Source organism: Equus przewalskii, chromosome 6, assembly GCF_037783145.1.
Source record: "Equus przewalskii isolate Varuska chromosome 6, EquPr2, whole genome shotgun sequence".
Classification (NCBI taxonomy): domain Eukaryota; kingdom Metazoa; phylum Chordata; class Mammalia; order Perissodactyla; family Equidae; genus Equus; species Equus przewalskii.
This window is the reverse complement of record NC_091836.1, coordinates 53,253,532-53,278,104: the sequence shown is the minus strand read 5'-3', so window position 1 is coordinate 53,278,104 and position 24,573 is coordinate 53,253,532. Positions and strand designations below refer to the sequence as shown.

Sequence of the window (24,573 nt, the reverse complement as noted above, 5' to 3'; positions counted from 1 at the left end):
GTAGAGGTGGGTATAAGCTCATACAGGTGTGGTTTGAAAGCTTGCTCTCACATACATCGCATGTTATGCTAATAAGCCGTAGGCTCCTCCTGGGGCAGAGATATTAGCATTAAAATGAAGCAAAGGTAACTTTTGGGGCACTACTCAGCCCGTCTGTGCAGGCGTCACTCTTGGAGTTGGGTTTGAAGCACTTCATGGTTGCTTGTCTTCCTGGAAAAGACCTGAAAGACAACTTTGAGGAACCATTAAGTGCTGTTGAAACTTCCGTTAAGTAACTCAGGCCTGAGCTAGTGACAGCATCAGTTTGGATTTGTACTCCAGGCAATGGGGAACCAGTGAAAACGTTGAGCCAAGGGAGTGACAAGATCAGAACTGAGTTTTAGGATGAATAATCTGGCAACACTTTAAAAAAATGGAATAGGGAAAGACTAGAAGCTCTCCTTACTGAAAGACTACTAGGAAAACACTGCCTGTTTCCCTCCCAATATTATTTCAAAGAGTGGGTGAGATAAAGGATGTGGAGTTACATTTGGAGAGATGAGTCAGGATGGTCCAGGTCCCAAGCATCCTAGCCCCATGGCAGCAGCTGAACACCCTGACATGGTGCCTGTAAGCCAGGCCGAGCTGTCACACCTGGGGGGATGTTCTAGGGCTACGCAGCCCAGCTTGCTCTGGTCCTCCTGCACCCTCCTGCTTTGCCCCTCCCTTTACTCCTGCGCTTCATTCCCAATTTGGCTCTTGCCCTGCCTGGCTCTTGACTTCCTCTGTTTCTCATTTCTAGCCTGGGAATACCCAATACCCAGGACTTGATCTGTTACTTTTCGTGGACTTGTCCTTGACCCTTCCTAGGAAGCTCTGGCTGGCTTGGTCACTTGGAGGAACCATCTGTTCAAACCACCCCCAGTGTGACAGAGCCCTGGCTCCTAGGACCTCCTCTAGCATGGCCTTGCTGGAGTGACTGGCCCAGAGAGGAGTGTTTTAAAAGACTAAGAGGTACATGTAGATTCAAATTTTGGTGCTAGCGTTTACTAGCTTGGGTGACCGATTACTGAACTATGTTGAGCTTTGGTTTCGTCCAGGGTAAAATAAAGATAAGATTTCTCTCTCTCTGTCTCTCTGTCTCTCTCTCTCTCTCTATCGCACGCACACACACACATACACACAAACACAATTTGGTTGTGAAGTTTAAATGAGGTAATGATTTAAGGGCTGCCTGGTATGCCATGAATATTGGTTGTCTGCTCTCTTGTCTTCTGACCTTGCATTCCAGATGAAGAACATTTACTTATGAGCTCAACAAGTCCTCAATCTCTGTCTCCAGACTTAGTTATATTTCCTTTCTTCCTCTTTTGCAAAAGCTGTGGTACCATAAGTTTAGTTATTTATGCTCTAACAGTTTCTACCACTGCCTGGGGGAGGCCCCTGAGGTCTCAACACAGACCTTGAAGCACCTTTTCCTATGGAAAGAATGTTACTACGTGTTGGCAACATGCGCTATGAGAGCTGTACCTAAGGAACTTACGACCAGACAGGTTTTCATAAAATCCTAATGGCATTGTCTGTTTTCTTGAGAAAGTATTTGGACAGATGCTGCAACTTGCCAGAAGCCATCCATTTATAACCTGGGGCCTACCTGTCCCTCTTGTAGTATCTGCTCTTACACCCAGTAAGCCTTGGTGTGTGGGACCTCTTAGGAAGCATTTGAGAAAGCATGCTCATGCGAGAGCAGTGTGAGGCTAGCCGTGTGGTCCTGTGCTGTCCTGACTACTCTATTTTTTAAAAATAAAATGGAAGGACTCAAGTTTAATGGGATAAGAGAGCTGGAAGGGACCTTGAAATATTTTCCTCATCCCCAACACATATTTAAGCCATTCCTGGTTGGCAAGAACTTACCCTGTTATAGGACACTTTCTGATGGTATTTGGGTTTTCACGGTGATCTCCTCTGAGAACTCTTGCTGAGAAGTCGTTTCCTGATGTCTGTGGGCATAAAGGCACCTGATGAAGAAGAGGGGGGACTCAGGGCCTTGCTCCTTGCACCCTCTCCACCACAAGAATCTACTCTCTGGACAGAATTCCTGTCACTGCCCTCTCCTCCCACAAGGATAAAGGAGGCCACCCCCTCCCCAGAGGAAGGCGACCCTTTGAGGCTTTTTATGTCCCAGAGACTAGGGAAGTCCAGCTCAGTGTCTTCCCATTGTCTTGTTCTCTCCATAGGGTGGTCAGGGAGAATGGTGGCCAGGCCCCCAATCTTTAAAGCTTTAACAGAATCTTCTAGTTACTTCATATAGAAGAATGTAACACTTACTGAGCAACTGCTAGAAACCAGGCACTATGCTAAGTATGTAGACATTAATGTCATTCCCTTTTTGAAGATTCCTGTCTTTGGAAGGCTATGTGACCTGAGGCCACAGCTATGAGTGACAGAGTTAGATTTAAATACAACTAATGTCAGAGCCCAAGAACTTAGCACTGTCTCACGCTGCATGGATGTGGGAGAGAGTGTGCCTGCTGTGGGCGACAGCAGCTGGTCGTGGAGCCTGTGACAAACACACGCTCCTGTAGGTGCTTGATGGGATGGGGGAGTGGGGCTGGGCTAGGGGCCGCCAGGAGAAGCTCAGCGCCAGGCCCTCTGCTGGCTGGCAAGGAGGGGGTACACGGCTTCTGCCCTGCACCCCAAAAGGTCTGTTGGCCTCTTTAGGAGTCCAAGGCACTCGAGAGCTTGAAGAGTCTTCCACGTAGTAAGTAATGTAGTCCTCAGTTTGCAGAGGAGAAAACCGAGTCCCAGAGCTCCTTCCCAGGAGAGCAAGTTAACGAGTTAACAGCAGAGCCTCATTGGGACCCAGCTTTCCCGGTTCCCGGTTCCCCGTCCGGCGACCATCTCCTTGTCTGGAGGTCTGCAGTCTCAAGCATGTGCCTTCCGAATGTGAACCACTTGAGAACAGGCTGCAGCTTCAGCCTGTGCCTTCTTTTCTTAGAGGAGAAGGAAGACTGCTGATTGGCCATCCAGTGATGGATTACCAAAGGTTCCATCAGCCTTCTCTTTCTCAGGCTGAAAGTTCTCTGTTTTTTGCCTAAAAGGACTCCTTTTCTAGTCCAGTTTTCTTCGTTGACTCTCCTCCTCCCTTCTCCCCTCCCCACCCTATCCCCCTCCCCTCTCTCAACTCTCACCCCAAACTGAACCAGCTCGCTGCATGTCTTCTTTGTACATTTTTGCCTCTGGTTCTTTTCTTGCTCACTTTTTCTTTTTATGGTGGGTTCACTTCTTTCAAGGGTTTTTCCTCAACTGAGCCCAGGCTGCTGTCGTGACCAGTGTTGGCCAGAAGGCTCGCCAGTACTCAGCTTTAGTACAGTCGTGGGTGTTTGGTTTCACTTCTGTCCTCACCCTGTCGTGGTGCTCCAGGACTTAGCTAACGCTGGAAACCTCAGGCAGGGAGGGGGAGGTGGGTGGGGTGGGAAGGGTCCAGACACCTGTGCTTTCATTTATCTGGAACAATCTGTTTTTGTTTCTCAGGTACACAAATAAGCTGTTTCTCCCCAAGTTCTTTCTCCTGGCGTCAGGCTGCCTTCGTGGATTCTTACTGTTGGGCTGCTGTTCAGCAGAAGGAGTCCTTGCAGGGCGATTCTGGAAACCTGCCATTGTGGCTGCATAAGGTAACTGGGGACATTTTGAAATCTCACCTGTTTGCTCTATAGGTGTGGGAACTGAGGCCCAGAGAGACTGTGCCAGTCCACGGCCACACAGATATGGATGGTCACTCAGCTCGTACCACCACAGCACTTTCAAGTCAAAAGGAGCCTCAGAGATTACTTGATCTAGCACCTTAATTTAGCAGATGGGGAAACTGAGGCACTCTTTGGATTATACCTCCTTAATGGCAGGCACCTCATGTGTCTTAGTCACCTTTCTATTCTTCATGCCCAGCAGAGTGTCTGGCCCATGGCAGGTCCTCAGTACATTTCTAGTGCCTCAGTGAGCGCTGTTTGATAGTAGTAGAGGTAGGACTGAAACACTGCTTTGGCCAGGGTCTTGTCCACCACACACACAGCGTCTCTTGGAAAAAGTAAGGACCAACACAGAGTTCAGCTGCTTCTAGCCAGTGTGTTACTGGAGCAGCGAGAAGCACAGTGATGACTCCTTCTGGGTGTGTTGGCTGCAGCACAACTTCTGGAATAGATTCCTTTACTTTCTGATGGATCCAGATACTGCAAGGAACGGGAAACACTGCACTGAAGACACCAGTGTCCCACACAGAGGAGGTGCAGGTCAAGAGCCCCAGGATCGGGGTGTGGTGGAGGTGGGGGGTGTACAGAGGCTGGGCAGTGAAGAACGTGGGCCAGAGTTGGCACTTTTGTGCAGGAGAACGTTCTGTGCGTAGTGAAGTGTCTCCATTAGGTCTTCTCTGTGCTTATGAAAGTAGAACTTTGTTTCAGCCTGTCCTTATTTTCAACCACTGGTTCTTTTGTCCATCATGAAAACAAATAGAACATTTGTGTATCTTCTGGTATTCTCATCTACTTAGGAAAACATGGTATTTTAGCTTCTGAAAAACCAAAGGCTGAAGTTTGTGTGACTCTCTCCTGCTTTGACCTGCTGCCGAAAACACAGTCAGCATCTTTCTTTTTGGAAAGAACAGTTTAAATCCTTTGCTCTGACTCAGGCCTGTTCCTTTCATGGTTATTTATTCTGTGCCACTCAGCACAGTGCTGCCCTACAGTGGCTCCTTTCTTCTTCTGGGTTCTCTCTTCTCTTTGACTTTCAGCCTTCGCGTTAGTTGGGTCCTCAGCAACTTTGCATGACTTAGTAGCCAGGGCAACAAATGACAAGGATCTTTAGTATGAATGGGCACAGTTCCAGAAATTGAACAGCCTAGTTTGCAAGTCTGAATCCATACTGTGGTAGTTTCACTCCCTTTGTTACAATGCTCTTAGGAGAATGGAAGGTTATAATCAGTTGCTGGGCTCGGCATTGATGGAGCTACAGAAGAAGAATGTGTAATCTAGGATTGTCTAATGGAAGAGTTGGCAAGGATGTTAGAGATTGCAGAACTTTAGAGCAGGAAGAAACTCGAAGATTCTGATCCAGACGCATTTTACATTTAAAGATAGGGGCAACTTTAGGGGTTAAGCCCAGGAGTCACAGGACTAGTGCTGGCTGTAAGACTAGAATCAGGTCTCTGGGCTCCCAGCCCATGGCCCCTGTAGGGTAGGAGAGGAAATCTTATAGAACAGCGTGGGTGGCCAGGCCTTAGGTTTCCAGTAGTGAGAGAGTAAGGCGCCCTCTTTCTGGTGGTGGTAGTCTAGTTTGTTTGGATGGAAGTTTGGCCGAGGGTCTAAGCAGAGTTCTTGCCAGATTCACAGGGCTAGAGACAAAAATTGAAGTTGGGACCTGCCAAGTTGGAAGGACCCTGGTCAACACCCCCAGCTTGAAAGGCCATTGCTGAAGAGTAAGGGGTGATCCAGAATTAAACCAGCCCTCACAGGGACTAGAGTCCTGGTTTGAATCATTTCAATACTGTTTGAATGAAGGAGATATGGAATTGTCAGAATCTCTAGCCTATCTGCCAGCCAGAAGCAAAAGTAAATCCTCTGGAGGAAGGTAACTTCCTCCAGAGTCTCAGATTCTGTTTTTTGTTTTGTTTTGCTGAAGAAGATTGACCCTGAGCTAACATCTGTTGTCAATCTTCCTCTTTTTGCTTAGGAAGATTCACCCTGAGCTAACATCTGTGCCAGTCTTCCTCTGTTTTGTATGTGGGCCACAGCAGCATGGCCACTAACAAGCAGTGTAGGTCTGCACCCAGGAACTGAACCTGGGCCGCTAAAGTGGAGCATGCTGAACTCAACCACTAAGCCACAGGGCCAGGCCCCCAGAATCTCAAATTCTTGCTTCAGTTTTTCACATGTAATGTTCAGCACTCAATCAAAAATAACAGGCATACAAGAAAATCAAGGGAAAAATCAGAACTAGAAACAGACCCGGGGACCCTAACTTCCCACAGGTCTCATATTTCTTGGCTGTTTCACACACTCTCCTTTGAAGAGCCTTCCCCTGACACATACCCTCCCCCCACCCCACCAGGCTGGCTAACTCCTAAGGTATTATTCTGGTCTCAGCTTAAATGTCATTTCCACCTAGAAGCTTCCCCTTCATTTCTAGATTGAGAGTTGTTGCCAGGTCACATTGCTTCAAGGGCCAGGTGGGTCAACATGAAGCCTCCAGGAATAAGCCCATAGGGCCCCTGTGTGGACGGCAGAGCACACACTCTGCCTAAAGACAGTCAGATTGTAAAAAGGGGAATGCTACCCAAGTAGGACATCAGCTGCACCCCACCCTGGTCTGTGTTGCTTGGTTGTACATTCCCAGAGCAGCTTGTGCTTTTCCTGGAGTCACCCTGGGATATGGTAATTACTTGCGTTAATTCTACTTAATTGATTCTTCCTTTCTAAGATTGTAAGTAAGTTCCATGCTGGCAGAGACCATGCCCATGTCTCGTTCATCAGCGTACCCCTGGGACAACACATAGTCCATAGTGGGTGCTCATAGGTGGGAGGGAAGGGCAGAATGTGGCTGGTACATCGTGTTTAGAGCCAGACTCAGCTCTCTAGGAGCGCTCTGAGTGGTGCTCAGTGGATTATAGGCACAGGTTTAGTGAACACTCCTCAAGTCAGTTGTGATGCCAGATTTAAAACCAGGAGACCCAAATTCCCCCCAGAGGAATTACTCAGTGTCATGTTTAAGTGTGTGGCAGTGTAGAGTTGATGGCATTGGTATAATTAATGCTGCAATTTCTCCCCACCTACTCCTTTCATTTCTCCTTGCCTCTTCTCTGTTTCTTTCCCTCTCCATTTGTTTCTGGTGGTTTCTAGTACCTCTAAGGAAGAGTCTTTGGTGGAAAGGTGGTGCAGTCAAGGGGACCGACAGGTGGTGCTCTAAGACTGTTTGATAACTGGGCTTCTTTTGAGTGTTCTGTTCTCTTTGTTCAAGTTCATAACTGTTTGGCAAGATTTCTTTCTGAAACAGAGAAGCAGAATTTTGATTGCAAAACAAAATAAGAACAGCAAGAACAAGAAAATAAAATTAGCAGAGTAAACAAATCTTTATTTCTCCTAAGTGGATTACAGAAACTTAGCCAGAGGGGGACCTCTGAGGCTCTCAAACCAGATGTTTGCAAACCTTAGCATTACCTACGGGGTGGCTTGTGAAAATACAGGATCCTGAGCCCTATCCAGACCACTAGGTTGAAACCTGTGGAGTTAACGCCAGGAATATGGGAGTTTTGGGGTTTGTTTGTGTGTTTTTTGTGTGTTTGAGGAAGAGTGGCCCTGAGCTAACATCTGTTGCTAATCTTCCTCTTTTTGTTTGAGGAATATTGTCACTGAGCTAACATCTGTGCCAATCTTCCTCTATTTTATGTGGGATGTCGCCACAGCGCGGCTTGAGGAGTGGTGCTGTGCCCGTGCCCTGGATCCAAACCTGCGAACCCCGGGCTGCCAAAACAGCGTGTGGGAACTCAACCACCATGCCATGGGGCCAGCTCCCAGGAATATGGTTTTTATCAGTTTCCCAGGATATCCTGATGCTGCTGGCCCAACTTGGGTTCCATGTGGGCAGCATTCCTCTAGATCAGTTTCCCCACATTCTATGTGCATACAAATCACCTGGGGATCTTGTTGAAATGTAGACTCAGATTGAGTAGGTCTGATGGGGGCCTGCATTCTGCATTTCTAACAAGCTCCTGGGTGATGCTGAAGTTGCTGGTCTGTGGACCACTCCTTGAGAAGCAAGAATCCAGAGCAGGGGTTGACAAACTATGACATACACACTCCAGCCAAATCCAGCCCATTGCCTGTTTCTGCAAATAGTTTTATCGGAATACAACCTTGCCCATTCATTTACACATTACCTGTGTCCGTTTTCACTCTATGACAGAGTTAAATAGTTGCAACAGAGCTCATACGGCTCATAGACATTTTCTGTCTTGCTGTTTGCAGGAAAACGTTTGCTCACCCCTGATCTAGAGTTCTAAAGCCCTTCCAGAGGATCCATTGGAAGGGAACTCCCTGCCTCATGGGACATTCCCTTTTTGTGCAGATCTTTAGGAAAGTTTTTCCTTGCTTCCTTGTAACTTGGTTCTAATTCTGGACAGGAGTCTTTTTCTTCTTCTACGCACAAATGCTTTGCTTACCATCTTCTTTCCTCATATTAGATCCCTCCCAGAATGTCATGAATCATGAAGCCTGCTACCTGAGGTGTGTTCCCTCGAGTGCAGGATAGAATGGGCTACCATCTTTCTTCTCTGGCCTCTGGAAGCTGCTCGTGGAGTGCATTAACCTTGCTTCGTGGCCTTTCACTCTTTGGACTTCCATATTTGGGATTATCTTTAAGTGGGTTACTGTCTGAACAACATGCAGCCAAGAACAAACATCTTTCATGCATCTTTATGTGTGACTTCCCCCACTGGAATTTGTTCTTGGCTTACATGCTTCCTACCTTCTGACCATTCCTTCCCATCTCTTCCAAAATTCTCTTTCTGCCTGTCCTTTAAGTGGTAGGGTCTCGTGTCCCTCCCTGTTCCTCTTGTTTTCTTCTACACATTCTCCTTGGATAATCTCAACCGTGCTCTTGGCTTCAACCATCTATATGTTACATGATCCTGAAATGGAAAGCTGGCTAGATTTTCTTCCTTCATTTTCAGTTACCTACTACATGTCTCTACCAGGTAGATGACTACAGGTATATCATGTTCAAAATTTCTCATCTTCTTACGTCTGCCTCCCACCTCACTCTCCTCTGCTCTGACTCTGTTCCTCCTTGTTTCTTTATTTCAACTAATGGTACCGCAATCCACACCCTTGCGTAAACTGGAAACCTAGAATTAGCCTCAGTTCTTCCCCTTTTCCTTCTGTCACTTCCAAGTCTGTTTCCCTCTCTACGCAGCTTTCCAATCTGGCTTCCCTCTCCCCATCGCTGACTTAGTTCAGTGCTCGTCACTTCCCACCTCTTTGCTCAGCAACCTCCTGCCTTGTCTCTCTCCTCTCCAGTGCGTTCCCTTCTCCACGGCTGCTGTAATCTTTCTTAGGTGAATTTTGATCATGCCCTCCTCTAGGAGCTTCCTATTATGAATAATGTAGAAGCCGAAAGCTTCGTAATTTGGTCCCTGCGTACCCTTTCTGTGAGTTTCCTAGGACTACTAGAACAGATTACCACAAACTCAGTAGCTTGAAACAGCACAAATTTGTTCTCTCATAGTTCTGGAGGCCAGAAGTTAGAAATCAAGGTGTCAGCAGAGTTGGCTCTCTCCTGAGGGCTCAGAGGGAGAATCTGCTGCTTGCCTCTCTTATAGTTTCTGGCAGTTGCTGGCGATCCTTGGTGTTCCTTGGCTCATGGATGCATCACTCCAATCTCTGCCTCCATCTCCACATGGCCTCTCCCCTGTGTGTCTCTGTGTCATCATATGGCCTTCTTACAGGGATACTAGTCACTGGATTAGGGCCCACCCTAAGTTAGTATGACCTCATTTCAACTAATTACATCTGCAGAAACTCTATTTCCCAACAGTGTCATGTTCTGAGGTTCCAGGTGCGCGGGACACCATTCAACCTAGTACACCCTTCCAGCCTCAGCTCTTCCTCCTTCCTCACCTGTGGTCTTGCTCACTGCCTTTGCTCCCCTGGTTGGGGAAGAACTCACCAGGCAAACAAGGAGAAAGGATTCCAGCAAAGGAAAGAGGATATCTGGAGGTCCACAGAGATGGTGAATTTGGAGCTGAGTCTTACCATAGTGCTTTATTTTATGTTATTTTTTTGCCTCCCTGTGCTTTAAGACATAGCTGAGATGTTACCTCTTTTACAGAGCCTTCCCTGACCTTCCCACGGACATGTCTGTTCCCTCAGTACTTAGAACCTACATATTTTGTGGCCATCACTTTTATGTTTTGATTATTTAATTATTAGCTTGTGTTCCCACCCGGCCAGTGTGGTCCTGGGGGCAGCCTCTGTGCACTTCATCTGTGAGGACCGTGCTTCCAGCCCACCGCCTGGCACCTAGCAGGTGCCCAGGAGATGTTTTGGAATGAATTTACCCATCTGCATTTAATCCCATAAGACATGATCACATGCATTCCAGGGGACGAGTTGTTCAGGCCTCACTGGACGTTTCTTTGCCGTAGATGAGGTAGAGGGAATTTGAATGTGGAAGGAGCTTGTACCAATCCCCTGCAAGCTTCCTTCCACCTGGAGGGTCTCTTGTTTTAACTACAACCCCTTCCAGAAACAACACAGATTTTTAAAGCAAATAGACTGAAAATTGTGCCAACTCCTTCATTCCATGTTGCTTTGAGAAGCTTCGCTCTCGTGGGGAGAGCTCAGTGCAAACATGGACGTCCTAGAGAGCAGCGCAGTCACAGCTTTGGTCTCGGACAGTTTGGAGGAGATGGGGCTTCTGAGCAGAGTCGTTCCTGTCCAGCAGATGCACTCCCGAGGCCCTGCAGTTTTCCTGGCTTCCTTATTTAGACAAAAGGATTTTAAAGAGGATAATTGAATGCTTTTTCGGATTCCTATTTCAGTTGAATTGATTTTAATACAAGCTTGTTACAGATTCACTGAAAGTCGCCTTTTTATTTTTGATGGAAAAGAAAAAAAAGGTTGAATTGTGGAGAAAACCAAGAAACAGGGCATTCAACTACATTCCTAAAGAGGTGATCAAGGTACAGGGTATTTTAGGAGAAAGCCTAGGGCCAATATGTAATACCTGTAAACATTCGTTTTTCTAATTACAGTGAGCTGTGCTGAACTTTCGTTGGTACTAATTAGTGCACCACATAGGCATGTTAGAAAAATTGCCACAGACTGTAAATAGTCACTGTTTCATTCAGAAGAAAAGTTTGAAGTAAAATGCTGTTATTTAGATAGCTTTGGAACAAAAGTGACTTTTAAAAAATATGTCACAACCCCAAGTTAGCAATAGTGTTCTCTCCGTGGTTCCGAAAGAAAATGCCTGTCTCTCTTGGTTATGGAAGCAGCGCAAACTCTATGTTATGCAGTTACATTTTTCTACTAATGGGTACCCTTCAGAGTGGACAAGGGTTGAAGGGACAGTGCTTCTCACTGCAGCCAGCTTTGAATTATGCTGCCAAAATTCAGCTCATCACAGCCTGTTGTGTGTGTCATTGTGTAACAGCCCTTTGCAAATTGGGTTAATAATTTTGAGAAACTCCAGCCCATGTCAGGACCCTGAAGCGTTGCAGCCGTATTGATCAGACAGCTTTGCAAAGTTTCAGAGCTCTCTGTGCTATTTGTCTCTTTGTTCTGGAGCAGAGGTTTCTAACGTGGGGTCCATGGTAGCATCAAGGAGTCTGTGAGCCAGGGTGGGAAAACACATGACAACTTTATTTTTAGGCACTTCTAACTAAAATTTAACATAAAAAATAAGTATATAAATATATGTAGTGACTTTCTCACCCACAGAAATCACAGGTAACAGAATACTGTTTATTCTTCACCACTGCAAAGTTACTGAAGGTATTTGACCTTCTGTTAGAGCCCTTTCAATGTGTTAATAATCACATGCAAATTTGTTTTTTAATATTTTGATAACTATATTAATATAATTCATTTCCTCTGTGAACCTATATGTATTATTTTATGAATTTAAAAATACTCTTCTTTATGAAAAATGAGGAAAGGCTGAGGGAACTGTCACAGAACAAAGGAGACTAGGAAGGCATGACAGCTATATGCACTGGGCACTCAGGATTGGATCTCCCAAGAGAAAGAAGACAATACTGGAGAAATAATGGAGAAATCCAAATCAAAGTGTGGAACTTAGTTGCTAGTAATGTACCAGTGATGTACCACGGAAACGTAAGGTGTTAACAGTGGGGAAAACTGGACGAGGGTTATTTGAGAATGCTCTATACTCTCTTTGAAACTTTCTGTGCATCTTAATTTACAGTGAAGTCATGGCATTGGGTCTACTGCCTGCTCCCAGAGATGTTAGGGGTGGGGGTTTTGTGTCAACTCAAGGCCACTGAGGCCTCTTCCTGTTACAACTCTGAGAGCGAGAGCAGTCCAAAGGTAGGGAGAAGTTTTCCAGAGAAGTAAAATAATTTGCAGTATATTAAGGTAGAAAAGTCATGGCTCTGGGGCAGAGAGGTCAGGCTTCATCTTCTGTCTCTGTCACTTACTAGCTTTGTGCTCTGTGGCCAGAAGCTGCTCTGGCTTCCTCTTCCCCTTTGCAAAATGGAGCCATCAGTAAAGGCCTTGCCGGGCTCATTGTGAGGACTAATGATAATGTGCCCGTTAGGTCCACAGGCAACTGAGCTGAGCTGAAATTTGTATCTGCACTGCCCGCGGGTCATGGTCTTCCTCCATCTCCTGAGGCTGAGCCTTCCTGACTGCCCCACAGATCTGGCTACAGAGTGCTTTCGCTCTGACCTCTGAATCCCCTCTCACTTGTTTTGCATATCCATCCACATCCTGATGCCCTCCTCCTAACCGTTGCCCCTTTGTGGTTGGCTTCTCCAGACTTGAGATGATCCAATTGTAAAATGAGGGTCTTGGGCGGTCCTCAGGTCTGTCCCAGCACAGAAGGCCCTTCCGAATTCTGTGAATTTTAACTGCTTATTTCAGCTGTTTGATAGAGTCATTACTGGATCACCAAAGCCACAATTTTTTAAATTTGTTTTGAGTGAAGTTATGCATTTCTGTGACATTCTCCCATATTCCAGAAAGAAAAAAAACAAACAAACAGCTCTGCGTTAGTGACCTTCTAAAACCACAGCAATTAAAAAGAAAGAGCCCAGCAGAGGCCACTGTGACATTTACCTGTTCCTTAATTGGGATTTTGTTGAGGAATTACTCTAAAGGACATGAGAGTCATTTTATTTTTTCATTTCATTCTGTGATTAGAGAGGAGACACCATGTGTCACCGTGTAGTTGCCATTTACTTCAATTTAAAGTCTATTGAAGGAGGGGAAAAAAATAGTCACCGATATCAAGCATTATCTGGTTATTAGGTAATGAGCCTGGTTTCCATGAGTGACGTGGGCACTCACATTTGTCTCAAGATGAGAAAAGCGAGAGCAGCACTTCGCACAGTTAGGTTACTTCGATGGGGGACCGTTGATCCCATGGTTTGCTCCCTTGTTTTCCAGTTTTTCCCCTACATCCTGTTGCTGGTGGCGATCCTCCTGTACCTGCCCTCCCTGTTCTGGCGTTTCACAGCTGCTCCTCATCTTTGCTCAGATTTGAAGTTTATCATGGAAGAACTTGACAAGGTTTACAACCGCGCCATTAAAGCCGCAAAGAGCATGCACGACCTCGATGTGACAGACGGTGCCAGCCCAGTTCCAGGTGTTAATGAGAACGCAGGGCAAAGGTAACTTACCCCCCAGCAGCTATCTTGCCAGGTTTTGGGGTACGAGTTCTCTGCCCTTCTCCTGCCTGTTTGAGCTCAGGGCTCCCATAGCTGGTAGATGGGGGGCCATCACTCACCTACTGACGCTCTCTGGGAGACAGGAAGGGCTGCTCTCCCAAATCTCTCCCCTACCTGTCTGTCCCAACACCTGTCCTCATGTTGAGTCCTTCCCTTGTTGAGTGAAACATCACTGTCACATCTTCTCACATGCAGTTCTAGTAGGGGTGGCAGGTTACGGAACTAGGTGTGGCCTGCTTGCTTTGACCTACTCCTTAATGGAGAAGCGCAGTGGATGATGAGGCTGCTGAGCTCAGAGACCCGTGCGAGAGAAGTAGGGAACAAATAGGCAGTGTGTTGCCTCTTTGACATTCTTCCTCTGGTTCTTATTATCAACAGTAGTAACAAGAATATTAATAGCTCTCATTTTTAAAATACTTAATATATTCCAGACACCGTGTTGAGTTCTCTAAGTACATTATCTCATTTCACCCTCAGAGCATCGTTTTAACTAAATGCATTTATTATTAGTTTTCCAGTTGGAAGCACTGTCCTCTAGCTGTTAGTGGGAGAGCTGGGACCTGGACCAGGTCTGTCAGGCCCCGCAGTCTGAGCCCACACACACTCAGCTGTCGCCTCCCGCCCCTCACCCATAGGAGGCATATGTGTTCCAGTTGGGCTGGAAAATTCTTTTCCTTATTCTGCACACATGAGTGCAAAATGGTAGTTTAAAAAAAAGCAGAATAAGAAATATCAAATTTATTTAACAAACATTTAACATTTACTAGGTGCCAGGTGTTCTAAGAATTTACAAATATAACTCATTTAACTAACTAGACCTTTAAAATATTAAGGGGAAAAGTGTTTTATTATTGCTTTTCCTTCTTCCTTTTTTTTAAAACCTGATTTTATTCCCTGGTATTCTACTGAAGTTACAGGTAGAGAAGTACAGGAGAGAAGGCATTTGAGGGTTTTAGTGGGGTGTGGCTGAATGTGGGTACATCTTTGATGGCCTTGGTAAGGGTTTACATTTTTGTTCATTTTTTTTAGTTTGTGGGAGATATCTGAAAGCCACTTCAAGTACCCAATTGTGGAGCAGTACTTGAAGACAAAGAAAAACTCTAAAGATTTAATCGTCAGGTACCTCAGCTGCCGGGTGCTAACCCTCAGTATTATACTGTTAGCCTGTGTCTACCTGGGCTATTACTTTAGCCTCTCCTCCCTCTCGGATGAGTTTGTCTGCAGCATCAAATCTGGGATCCTGAGAAATGACAGCACTGTCCCTGATCGGTTTCAGTGCAAACTTGTTGCAGTCGGCATCTTCCAGTTGCTCAGTTTCATCAACCTTGTGGTTTACGTTCTGCTGGCTCCCGTCGTTGTCTACACGCTGTTTGTTCCATTCCGACAGAAGACAGATGTTCTCAAAGTGTACGAAATCCTGCCCACTTTCGGAGTTCTGCATTTCAAGTCTGAAAGGTACAACGACATGAGCCTCTACAATCTTTTCTTGGAGGAGAATATAAGTGAACTCAAGTCATACAAGTGTCTGAAGGTACTGGAGAATATTAAAAGCAGTGGTCAGGGCATCGACCCCATGCTGCTCCTGACCAACCTCGGCACGATCAAGATGGATGTTGTCGATGGCAAAATTCCCAGGGCTGTGCAGATGATGGGAAAGGAGCTGGGGAACCAGATGGCAGAGCTCAAAGGTAGGGTGGCCTGTCAGGGCCGAGGCTGAGGAAGCGCCTTTGCAGCTGCCTTTTATGAATGATTGACAGTCTTAACTCCACCCACTATTGTTAATCCATTTTCCCATTAGGGTCTTTCAGTACTGACAGAGCAGGAAAGAATTGGTGCTGCCCCAAATCTCCAAAGAAGGAAAGATCTGTGCTTTCTCTAGACTGTTCTCTCTTCCTTTTCATATTTGAAGTTTCTCTCTCTCTGTCTCATACTTTGCCCCTTGCTCAAGAATTCCTTGTTGCTGGGGCCGGCCCGGTGGTGCAGCGGTTAAGTGTGCATGTTCCACTTCTCGGCAGCCCAGGGTTCACTGGTTTGGATCCCGGGTACAGACATGGCACTGCTTGGCACGCCATGCTGTGTTCTGCGTCCCATATATAAGGTAGAGGAAGATGGGTATGGATGTTAGCTCAGGGCCAGTCTTCCTCAGCAAAAAGAGGAGGATTGGCAGCAGTTAGCTGAGGGCTAATCTTCCTCAAAAAAAAAAAAAAAAAAAAGAATTCCTTGTTGCTGTCATTCTCGCTTATTTTTGTCTTGTTTTACTGGCTTATCTCCCTGTACCCTCTTGTCTTTCATTCTCGGTCTGGTTCAAAAGGGACTGAAAGTTTATTGATGTAATTGTTGCCCTGGCCTAACTTCACTGTGCTGTGAGATTTGGCTAAGAAGCAAAACCTAGTAAGGCAAAGAACATGAGGTAGATTGATAGCAGAAGAGAAGTTAATTAGTGCCCGTGGTTCCTCCTGTGTGACCTCTGTCATAAATATTTGTTTTCCATTTTGACAGATTTGAATGTACACAGTGAGACTAAAGTAAATAATGGAGAGAAGAATCCTCGACAGAGACTTCTGGATTCTTCCTGCTGCTGATGTTTTCCTTGAACTTCAGATCTGTGACTTCTGTGACGTGGGATTCATTTTGGCTGAAGCACCTCTGTCAGGCTCCCAGCTGGTTTGCAGTCAATGGTTCTTCGTAGAGATACTGAGCACGTCTTCCTGAGTCCCTAATGCAAATAATGGTCAACAAAATGTTGGGGAAGAATCTTTCATGAACTTTCTAGAGAAGCAACGTGGAGATACATAAACCGGAGCAAGAATCTATGTGTAAGTCCTTGTCCTCATCAAATGAAAAGTGGAAAAACTACTCAAAAGTAAGAGTAGGAGCACTTTTAGTGCCTCAGAGAAATGCCTTTCTGAACAGATGGTGCGACAAGACTCGGACCTACTGGAAAGCGAGGACTTCAGGAGGTTTTGTTTTGTTTTGTTTTATGAAATAGTAATAAACATGTCAGGATATAATTTAATATGAATCTCCTATGTACCCTTAACTACTGTTGGACAATAAAAACATTGACAGGCTACCTGTGGACCCACAGGTGGACATGTCCTTGGCAGTGTCCTAAATGGGAGTAATGCTGGTGCCGCGGGTCTTGCCCACAGGCTCTCTCTGCGCTGCTGCTGGTCGGCCTTGGCTAATGGAAATCCTCTAACCACTGCTGCTTGCATTCTGCTGCGAAGGGCAGTGGCCCAGACACTGCTCTGACTGAAAACTTAGTTAACGAGATGCTCTAAAGGCTGTTTAAGTGTGACTTCTGTATAGGAAGGAACTCTTCTAGAAGAGCCCACTAGGAAAATCTGAACTCGTTGAACAAATTAATTCAATCACTTTCCAAGGGGTTTTCTGCAGGGAATTCAAATCCTCTTATCAAAAGCATTTGAAACAGGATGTTACTTAAATAAATTAACAGCACACACAATGCTTAAAGTGAGGGACATTTTGCCTATTACGATCAGAACGTGTAAATGACACCTGCAATATAGTCTGCTTGGAACCAGAACAACTTAGCAGTTTCTTTTATTTATATTTAAGCACATATTTAAGAAATCCTTTTTAATTTAAAATCGTATGATGTCAGAATTGAGGCCATTTAGGAAGAACATTCTAACAATGATGGAGAATTATAGAATAAATGTTACAAATGGGTATATAATGTAACACCCAAGCATTATTTCTTAAACATTTAAGGCCGATTCAGAATATATAAAAAAAACTTTCCACAATTCTGACCATGTAAATAGATCCTAACTATGTTTATACATTTTATATAAAATTCTTTAAAATTACATCTGTCGACCTCCTTGTTTTTGCTCTTAGAAAGTTAACACATTGCTAAAGTGCGTAATCTTCAGAAACCTCAAAGTTTACATTTGCCCTTAAATTAGTCGTTTGCCTAATCTATTTACTATTTTGTGAAGAACGAAAGTTATGTAAGCTGCTCTTTCTGCCTTTTAGAATATTCACAAAAGCAGATTTTATTTGTGCTTCTGTAATGGTTTCTGAGATGGAAAGCTAATGATAAATATCAAGGATGCAATCAGTGCTTTACATTATTATTACATGATATTTATTACTGTTGGATTATAGTGTGACTTAGAAATGGTAGTAGCCTAAATAATCGATTTTGCTACATTTTTATATCACTGTATCTGAAATGTTCCATCACATTTCTCTACACTGGTTTCTTTTTATAGTCTGAAAAGATTTCAGGAATCTATTTTTCTATGATATGCTTTTTCCCCCCCTAAAAGGCCTCATCTTCTCTATAGACTGCCCCTAATTTGTATTTGGAAGTGGTAAAAGGGGATACATTATTTTAGGAGACCAGGAACTCTAAGCCCTGTCACTTGTAGTCCTTTTATCAGAATTAGTATAATTGGAGTCCTTGGCCTCTCTTTTATTTCCCCGTTCCTACTCTCTGAGCTCCAGTAGGGTCCAATAGAGTCTGTGACGTCTTGTATATCATGCCAGTAGTCACTGTCTCTGCAGATATGAATAAGGCAGGGCCCCATCTTTGAGGAGTTCAGAGTCTAGTAAAAGGCATTGAAGACAGACAGATACCAAGAGGAAGAGTAGCCACAAGAAAAGCCCTTCCAGAAAATTCCCAGCAAATGCTCTGTGTTCTTGGAGACACCATATTGTTTTTCTCTCTCCTGTAGTTTCTGTAGCTGATGGTTTTGAGATCTAGTTACAGTTTTTCCTAGAGATTCTTTAGCCACAAATCCCCCAGGCTGAAGCTTGGACAAAACAATAACCGACAGTGATTTTCAACAGTAAGAGCTCTACTCGTCTTTTGTACCTTACCTTGCTGAAAGTGGGGAGGACAGGCTTATGGGGGACATGGACTTGCCCATGAACAACCGTTGTGGCGCTCAAAGGCTGATATGAATGTGTGGTCATACATTTCGGCTTGGGAAAAAGTGTTCTTAGGAGAGTTAATTCATCCATCCATGGTGAGTTGCTGGCCTAGGGGACTACTTTAGAGGAGCCAGTTTCTTGAGGCTGAGGAGTCCTTCATTGCTTTATAAAAGGGGACAGACAGATCCTAAATGTCCACACCAGGGTTACTAACTTTGTTTCCAGCTCATGTCTTCTGGTAAATCATCACGAGGCCTCTAAACCAGAGGCACAACACTAGTGTTGCAGCTGGGACTGGTCGTTCTGAAAGCAGTGTCCCGCTGCATGTTTAATTTTCCCAAGGGACAGGCAGAGACCCTCCAATATAGAGGTTCCTAAACTTTTGGGAGGTGATAAACCCTCTTGCAAAGAGTTTAAAAGCTATGAATCCTCTCCTCAGATAGATGCACAACACTAAATACACCTTCCGGGGTCACCATAGTCCTCGCACCCAACGTCGAGAAGCTCTGCTCTAATGGCTGAAGACCAAGCCACACAGCGGAGAATGGACGCTCCCATTATCCTTGTGGAAGCTGCTGCTTCCAACAGTAGGTCTCAGCTGCTGATGTTTATGTAGTGAAGTCGTATTTGCACCTTTTGAGTGAACGGTACCTTTGGAGTAACTGACTGCATTTTCTAGAGTCAGACTAAAGAGTCAGGAGACTGAGTGGGTGGCAGTTGCCTGGACTGATCGGGCAGCTGGCACTGACCTCTGTTTGCTCCCTGGCCACCAGGTATTATCTTATTCCAGATCCAAATCATTGTCTGTGTTCAGTCTCACTGGAACGTGGGGAGGCTGCACATAACACTGGGTAAATGTTTTGTCCTACTTTGTAGTTGTACTGTGAGAATGCTAGAAACTTCCGCCTATATGGTGGGTCTTATTGCATGATCATGGTTTGTTTGTGAAATTACCTGCTCACTGAGGATTCTCTGCTGTCCAAGAATGAGCCAAGGCGTGGCAGCAGGGCATGGTGGGCCTCGTTCCTGTGAGAATTAGTTCAGCTCTTGGAGGCGGACTGTTGCACAACTTTTTAAATAAATGCATTTGTGTTTAGTTAATTTTGCTTTTTGTCAGTTCAGGGTAAATTGAAGATCTATGAGGGTGGGAGTTTTTATCCACTGCTGTATCACAAGCTCCTAAAACAGTGACTGGTGTGTCATAGGCATTCTGTAAAGGTTTGTGGAATGAATGAACACCCTGCTGTGATACGTCCTAGTTTGTTGGCAATTGTGATTTGATTTTAAAAGGCAAGGGCAGGGGAACTCATTTAGCCTTTTCGTAGGGGGAGGAATATTTCTGTAAATGAATAGGTTTGCTCATATAAGTAGTGCCAGTTCTTAGCTTTTTATTGTGGAGTAAGTTGTGAGCACTTTTCAAGTTCAATACAAGTTCAGTGTTGCCTGCAATGATTAGGAAAATTGAAGTTTTGTGGTTTTTTTGCTGAGGAACAGTCGGCCTGAGCTAACATCTGTTGCCAATTTTCCTGTTTTTTTGCTTGACGAAGATCGGCCCTGAGCTAACATCTGTGTCACTCTTCCTCGATTTTGTATGTGGGTTGCCGCTACAGCATGGCTGACCAGTAGTCTAGGTCCATGCTCAGGATCTGAACCCGCAAATCCAGGACACCAAAGCGTAGTACGCCAAACTTAACCACTACACCATGGGGCCAGTTTTAAAGGTCCTGGTCTCCATAATTTCCCAGAATAACCTCTTGAAAAGGGACATTGATTGAAGTGTGCAATTACCAGTAATTGAGGTTTCATTTGAGGGCATTGAGATGAAATGGCTCCTTCTGGGCCATCATTGGCATTTTGACCCTATTTTTGACAAGTAAAGTGAAACCGTTAAAAAAGTTGGCCAAGATGATATTGTGTCATTTGTGAAATATAATAGATGTTAATTCATGATTGGTTTGTCCTGCCTGCTTTAAATGAGATGTATTGTGTTTCTGGGTTTTCTTTTTAGCTGTAAAAATACTTTGTCAGTTAAAGCATGAGATTTGATCAGTAATTGTTCTTCAAGTTCCTCAAAGTTATAAAAGTTTCTCATGTCTTGAGTGCTTTCCCCTTGCCCATCAGAGGAGGAAAAACCCTTGTAGAATTTGACACAAGTGTTCCCTACAAAAACTGAAGCCATCAGCTCCTCTTTAATAAGTTGGCTTTTTAAAAGCACCGTAATTACAATTTAACATATTCTGTAAAGTGGTGCTTGAGGCATAATTTGAATTCTTTTTAATGACTAAATTTCTTAAGAACTTTTAAAGAAAAATATGTCTGTTCTTTTTGCTGTGTCATTTGGTGAGACCGATTGGTTTCTAGTCCACAAAGATTGAAGGATGAGATCATATCATGGGGTTAGAAAATGATCCTTTTTTAAAAAGCACAAGAATCTTGAAAACTCCACGTTTTGGTGGTTATCACTATTATGTTTCATATCTCCACATGAGTCACTTGTCCAAGTTCTGTATTCTGATCAGACTGACTCCTCTTTAAGGAGGGATGAAAGGCTGAAAATCAAGGCTGCTGTGTCTATAGAAAAAAGTGAAACACTGTTTTAATTCTGCACTGTTGTCTCCACCTAAATAAAACAACTCTGAGTAATGGAAAATGTGTCTTAATATTTCTTGCCTTCTCTTCAAGGAAGGTATAACAGAAGATGAGTCCTGAAATGTCTTGAGGCTCATTCCTCTCTGCTGGATACATAAATTCCGTAGGCTTCATGGCTCCCACTAAAATCCAGCTGGCAGTAAGTAAAGGAAGAAAGTCTTTGATTAAGGGCCCACAGACTCTGGAATTTCTAAAGCAGAAATCACATGCTTCCTGATTGAGGATTGTTTGCCTGGGCTTGGAGAGGAAGGAGTAGAGACTAAATGCTGCTAAACGTGGATTGGCCTGCCCACTTCTCTCAAGAGGGGAACGCCCTTGTACAATGGTCAATTAACACAATTTACTGTTGTGGGTAATAGATCGGAGCCATTTGAAATCTGGGCACAGTGCCTGGCATATAGTAAGTAATCCATAAATGCTAGCTGCAACTATCATCACCTCTTCCTTCTCCCCAACTGTTTCCTACGGTGACACCCCCAGGAACCTTCAAAGTTGTATTAGTTTTCTCTTGTTCCATAGCAATTACCACAACTTGAGCAGCTTAAAGCAACACGTATTTATTATCTTCCAGTTTTCTGGGTCAGAGTCTGGACATGGACAGGCTGTGTTCTCATCTGCAGGCTCAACTGGGGAAGGAGCCACTTCCAAGCTTCCCTCAGGTTGTTGGCAGAATTCATTTCCTTGTGATTGTCTGCTTGTTACTGACTGTTGGCTGGAGGCCACCCACAGTTCATTGTCACATGAGTCTCTCTAACACGGCTGCTTACATCGTCAAACCCGTAAGGATTCTCTCTCGTCTCTGGGTGGGCCCAGTCCCACTTTTAAGAGTTTTTCCCTTATTAAGTAAGTCAGGCCACTCAGGATGCTGTCCCTTTTGATTGACTCAAAATCAGCTGCTTTGGGAGCTTAGTTAACATCTGTGAAATCCCTTCACCTTTGCCACATTCTGTTGCTTAGAAGCAAGTCGTAAGTCTTGCCCACACTCATGGGGAGAAGATTACACAGGGCATGAAAGTCAGGGGAATCACGGGGCCACCTTAGGGTCTGTCTGCCAGAGAAGTTATCCTAAATCCTGCCCTGTCTCTGGGCCTATAGTTTAACCTCTTGAATATCCTTCTCAGGCCTCTCTCCAATCCCAGTGCTATCTTTCAGGCTCTTGTCACTTCTTTCCCGAATTTCTCTAATAGTCCTGCCATGTCTAACCCATCTTCCACATTCCTGTCAATGGACTTTTTAAAATGCAAATCTGATTATGCCAACTCTCCCTACCGCTCCCCAGCCCCCCCACCCCCCACCATTTTAAATCCCTCAGGACTCTTTATGGATTTGGGGATAAAGAGCAAACTTTCGGTTTTGGCTACACAAGGCCCCACCTCCTGCTGCTTCTTCAGGCTCCTCCCCTACCGCCATCCCTCCTGTCTCTGATGCAGCCACTTGTACTGTTCCTTAAAGGCCTCTCTGCTTTCTCATTTGCTTTTCTCTGTCCCCACCCCCCTCTTACCTTCTTTTTAAAAGTCAGCTCCATGTTGGTGGGAATGTAAAATGGTGCAGCCACTATGGAAAACAGTATGGGCAGGGCCTCAAAAAATTAAGTATAGAATTACCATATGATCCAGCATTTCTACTTCTGGGTATATATTAGTCAGCTCAGGCTGCCATAACGAAATACCACAGGCTGGGTGGCTTCAACAACAGAAATTTGTTTTCTCACAGTTCTGGAGACTAGAAGTCCAAGATTGAGGTTCCAGCCAATTCAGTTTCTGTTGAGGACTCTGTTCCTGGCTTGCAGACAGCCGCCTCTTGTTATGTCCTCACATGGCCTTTCCTTGGTGCATGCAATAGGTGGGTCGGGGGAGATGCCTCTCTTCCTCTTCTTGTAAGGCTACCAGTCCTATGGGATTAGGACCACAACCTTGACCTCATTTAACCTTGTCTCCAAATACAGTTACACTGAGGGTTGGTTAGGGCTTCAACATATCAATTTGGTGGGGGACAGACAGTTCAGTCCATAGCAGTGTGTATAGCCAAGAGAATTGAAAGTAGGATCTTGAAGAGGTATTTGTGTACCTATATCCATAGCACCATTATTCACAATAGCCAAGAGGTAGAAGCAACCGAAATGTCCATTGATGGATAGACAAATAAAGAAAATGCAGTACATACATACCCTCCTTAAACAGGAAGGAAATTCTGACACACGCTGCAACATTGATGATCTTTGAGGACATGATTCTCAGTGAAATAAGCCAGTCACCATAACACAAATACGTATGATTCCACTTCTGTGAGGTGCCTAGAGCAGTGAAATTCATAGAGACAGAAAGTAGAGTGGTGGTTGCCAGGAGCTGGGGATGTTGTTTGATGGGTATGGAGTGCAGTTTTGCAAAATGAAAAGTTCCAGATTGGTGGCACAACAATGTGAATGTACTTAACCCTACTGAACTGAAACTTAAAGATGGTTAAAATGGTGAATTGTGTTATGCGTATTTTACCACCAAAAAATAAAAAATAAAATCTTCAGCATCCGCTGCAGGAAGCTCTTTGTGCCCTTCCCCCTCCTCTGCCGCCAGTTCAGATGTCCCTCCTGTGCTTGCGATTACATATTGCCTCAGTGCTGAGTACATTGCAGCATTGTGATGGTGTCCTTGTCTGTCCCCCACCAGCCTGGGAACACTCTAAAGGCTAGGATGATGCCTTGCTCATCCTTGTAGTCCCAGCGCCTGGCCCACAGCCTGACACCCAGACCCTAAGGACTTATTTATACCTCATCTCTGCCCTGAATATCTTCTGAGAATGCCCAGTGTGGACGAGAGCATTGGATTAGAAGGGAGCTGTCCCCAAGGCTGATCATCACTCTCCACCACTGCTCCCTCCATTTTGCCCAATTCGAGATGGTCAAGTACAATGCATCCTCCATTTGCTTCTCCCACTTTGGTAACTGAGGGCTTATCTGGGGCCCTTTCTAAAACACTTGTAAGGAACTTTCCTGGTTGGTGAGGTCTTCATCTGCACCCATGCTAATTGACATTTGAGAGCCTCACTTCATTTTCTAGGGGTTCTGTTCTAACATACACCACATTATTTGAACCCTGCAGTTGGGCCTGCTGTTGATTTTGAGACAGGAACGAGCCTAACGAGACAGGGCCATCTGCAAGGCCCTTGGCCTAACAAGATAAGGCCCCTAACCAGTTGTCAAGCTAGGAGAATCAGATAGAGGCCACCAAGCCTCTGGACGTTCCTGGGCTTACGCATCTGTCCTAGCACCCAGGAGTCCACTGAGGATGCCCCATTAGCATAGTAAAAATCACACCCAGGGTGGAGAGCTAGGGTGCTAATGATACATGCGTTGCATGTAGTACACAGGCGCAAGCACAGCCCCACCTCTACATGCCATGACAAGGCCCTCCTCCCTGGCCTTTGCCTAATATAAGCACCACAATCCCACTCCCTAAAGAGCCAGTCACCTGCCCCTTTCCTCTCCTCACTGGCTCCCTTATGCCTGTCCTATGCACAAGCTAATAAACTTTTCTTTTCTACTCCTGTTTGTTGTCTCTCTTGATTTCCAACCTGGGGGACATTAA

The 24,573-nt window shown here is 44.9% G+C and overlaps 2 protein-coding genes across 3 annotated transcripts in view; both read left to right on the top strand.

The window, feature by feature from the left end:
* Positions 1–20,993, top strand: part of PANX1 (pannexin 1) — a 46,786-nt gene extending 25,793 nt beyond the window's left edge. For both annotated transcript variants that reach the window (XM_070623818.1, XM_008538828.2), the window contains exons 2-5: positions 3,514–3,653; positions 13,155–13,378; positions 14,465–15,123; positions 15,935–20,993. In XM_070623818.1, the coding sequence (XP_070479919.1) occupies positions 3,514–3,653; positions 13,155–13,378; positions 14,465–15,123; positions 15,935–16,017 (1,106 nt within the window). In that variant the 3' untranslated portion in view covers positions 16,018–20,993. The remainder of the gene's footprint in view (positions 1–3,513; positions 3,654–13,154; positions 13,379–14,464; positions 15,124–15,934) is intronic.
* The window catches only part of HNRNPM (heterogeneous nuclear ribonucleoprotein M), a 359,069-nt gene that overhangs the window by 162,679 nt on the left and 171,817 nt on the right, over positions 1–24,573 (top strand). The window lies entirely within an intron of this gene.